General features: G+C 59.9%; 1 protein-coding gene across 1 annotated transcript; it reads right to left on the bottom strand.

Annotated features, from left to right (window-relative positions):
* Window positions 1-596: 596 nt before the first annotated feature.
* Window positions 597-1984, bottom strand: LOC308609364 (uncharacterized protein CXorf49 homolog; the record flags this gene model as incomplete). Its single annotated transcript, XM_081223042.1, has 2 exons — window positions 597-644; window positions 743-1984. The coding sequence occupies 2 exons, from the start codon at window positions 1982-1984 to the stop codon at window positions 597-599; spliced, it is 1290 nt and encodes a 429-aa protein (XP_081079168.1).
* Between the last annotated feature and the right edge of the window lie 1366 nt (window positions 1985-3350).

Raw genomic sequence — 3350 nt, 5'->3', positions numbered from 1 at the left:
TTTTCCACGATGCATGCGTGGATAAGATGTCCCTGGCCTGTGAGCTGGCAGCTGAAACAAAAATTTTTCACCGATTTGGACTAAGGAAGTCTGTCTGTGTGTGTGTTTGTGTGTGTGTGTGTGTGTGTGTGTGTGTGTGTGTGTGTGTGTGTGTGTGTGTGTGTGTGTGTGTGAGAGAGAGAGAGAGAGAGAGAGAGAGAGAGAGAGTGTTGTGTGATTTGGGCCGGGGTGAGGCAGGGAATTGGGAAGGGAATTGAAAGGCTGATCTCATTAGCACTTTCTCCCTCCGTCAGCCCCAGGCCAGCAGGCAGAGGTGATCTAGGGACAACAGTGGGGCACTGAGTAAGCCCAGGGCCCCTGCAAGGAAGGTCTGGGGAACACCTAGGAGATAGGATTCAGGAAGCTGGTGAGTCTAAATACTGAGGCTTTTCGGGGAAGCTTTTAAGGGATCCCCCGACCCAATTCAGCTACCAACCCTCCCTTCCATCCCAGCCCCAGTCTCTCAGAGGACGCTGGAAACAGGCCAAGGGTGGAGAACCAGGCCCAGCACACCCGAAGTGCTACCTTACTGTTTGTCCCTAGTAAAAGGAGCCCGATCAGGCATCATAATGACCCAGTGACCGAGGGGCACCCAATGACGACCCCTGAGGGGTGGACAGAGGCAGCATGGGTGAAGACGTGTGCTCTGGGTGCGGTGGGGGCGGGGAAGAGTGGGGAGAGAGGAGGAGCCTGGCCTACTCACTTGGCCCTTTGGGGCTGGGTCTCTATTTGGGTCCTTATCTTCTCCCGCCACAGCCTCAGACTCCCTTGTCCACGTGACCACGGATTTCTTCCCAGCGCTGGTGTGCTTGGCCTGTTTGGTTCCGGAAGGGCCCAAGGTATACCTCTTGGATCTCCCAAGCAGCGGAATACCAGAGACTGGGGGGAAGGTGGCCGGTTCCAGCGGAGGTGCCCAGATTCGCTGCCCCCAGGAAGGGAAGTTTTTCCCCAGGGCAAGTGTGAAGGCTCCCCCGAGGGATTTCTTCTCCTGGGTCCCCTTCTTCCTAGGAGTGACCTGCAGCAGGCCACCTGCCGTAGCAGCAGCAGCAGCAGCTCCCGGGGAGCTGGGCTTGCTGCTCCCGTCCCCCCAGAGCACGCTCTGCATTTTCTTAGGGGAAGAGATGCCCTGCTCTCCCACGCCCTGCCTTTCCACAACCGAAGAGAGTCCTCGCAGAGCCGAGGACAGGGAGGAGCCTGTCACGTGAAGGAAATTCTCCCTGACTTGGAAATTCGAGTGACTGGGAGTGTCCCCGGGATCCTCGGGTCTGCTGGGCTCGGCCTGGCCTCCTCCTCCGGGGTAAGTACTCACCGTCATCAGCTCTGTGTCACTGAACTCATCTGAGGACTCGGAGTCGGATAGCAGCAGGCCCAGGGCTTCCGCGGAGAAGCGCTGGCAATCCGCAGCCACGTTCAACCTACGCTTAGTGGCTCTCTTAGGCTCCCCCCAGGCCCGACCCGCTTCGGACCCATCGAGGTGGAAAGGGTCGGCCAGAGCTGGCGGCACTTCCCCACAGCTCTGGGCGGTCGCTCCTGGACCGCCGGGACCCGCCTCGAGGCCGGCGGACACTTCCAAAGAGGCGCAGGGCTCCGCCAACGGGTATCTGCAGAAGCCCAGCGTGTCCCAGTCGTACAGCTGCTGCGTGGTGCCCGCCGCAGACTCCTCGGCCAGGTCAAGGAGGTCCCTCATGTCATCAGCCGGGGAGCCAGGTCGGCCTTCACGGCCACACAGCACCGGACCTCCCGCTTCTAGCATCTCCCACTCTGACTGGAAGCTCTTGGGATCCGGGCAGCTGCTCCCGCCCCCGCCGCTCGGCGGCTTCCTGGGCTCGGGGCTGCGGTCGGGTCCCCGCGGAACTGCGCGGCCGGCTGGGCGGACGCCGGCCCGCTCCCCGCCCCCTGGGCCGAAACCCGTTCCCCACACAGACACCTCATCTGGGGAGCTCATGTCGCGACCCAGGCGGCCGCGGAACCGGGGCGACTGTTGATGGCCCGAGTCGCGGTCGCGGTCACGGCGGACGAGGCGGGCGGCGCTCAGACGGCAGCGTCAACCACCTCAGGCGCTGCACGAGCTCGTCTCAAACGAAACGACGCGCCACTTTCAGCGCGCCTCTCACGCCTGCGACGCGGCCTCCTCATTGGTCCGGCCCCCGCCAACCAGCGGGCGCCTTGTTCGCCTGTCCCCTCGAGGCCTAACCAATGGGGTCGAGGGCCTCTGCTTTGCCCTCAAGCCCGTGGGCGGTCCGAGCAGTTGGCTGCTGAAGGGGATGGTGGGAGTGCTTCCCTCTGTCAAGACTCTCGGCCCGCCTCCTCCTGTCCCGCCTCCCCTTTCCGGTTAGAGTCACAGCTCTGAGCCTCCGTTTCCCATCTATACAGGGGGTCGGGGAGTGAGGGCGCCGGGCTCCAGGGGTGGTGAGGATGAAATGTCAAGATGGAGGCACTGGATGCCTAGCACGCGCCAAAAGCATTTGCCAGCCTCCCTTCCACCGCAAGCCTTACGACCCAACAGGAGAATGGGCACAGGAGTCCCGCAGTCAGTGATCAGGGGTCGGCCAGAGAGCAAAGGGATCGTATTTTCGTTCTGTAAGGTCTCTGTCTCAACTGCTCCATCAAATGTGGCTCAGCAAACGTCATTGGCAGGCAGGTTTGGCGGACAGACTGGGGTTGGCGGACAGATTGGGGTTGGCCTCGCTGCATCAGCCCTTCCCCCTCTCTGAGGCAAATTCAAAGAAGAAGAAATCGCAGTGGCCAGTTACACCCCAAAAGATGCTCGCCACCGCTGATCCTGGAGATGTGAACTAAAACCACGAATCGGGTTTCACACACTAGGTTGACAACCTTCAAAGAGCTTAACCATTCCGAGGGTGGGAGAGGTGAGGAGCAAACCCCTGTGGCGGTGGTGCAAGAGACCCATTTGGGAGGTAATTTGGCAGAATCCATTGAAAGCAACTTAGTGCCAGCACGGACTCTGTGCCTGGCACTCTTCTAAGCGCTGGGCATAAATAGTAATGCATCAGCGTGACACTCCTAGAACTATAGTACCAACTATTACTGGCCTCTTACCGGTGAGCAAACAGGCACTGAGAGGTTCAGCCACTGGCCCAAGGTCATTCGGCTCGTGGGGATCAGCGGCAGGATTGAAACCAATCAATCTGACTCCAGAGTCCTTGCTTTGAGCCGAAGACCTTAAAAAGGAAGAAAAAAAAATAGGTATTTCCTCTATGTTCCGGCAAGTCTGCTGCCTGGTACTTCTTCCGGAGACACGCTGGTACCTGTAGTGTACAGGAGCCCATGCACAAGGGTGTTGGTGATGG

The sequence above is a fragment of the Mesoplodon bidens genome (genome assembly GCF_964165515.1).
Source record: "Mesoplodon bidens genome assembly, chromosome: X".
Lineage (NCBI taxonomy): Eukaryota > Metazoa > Chordata > Mammalia > Artiodactyla > Ziphiidae > Mesoplodon > Mesoplodon bidens.
This window is presented reverse-complemented; position numbering and strand designations above follow the sequence as displayed.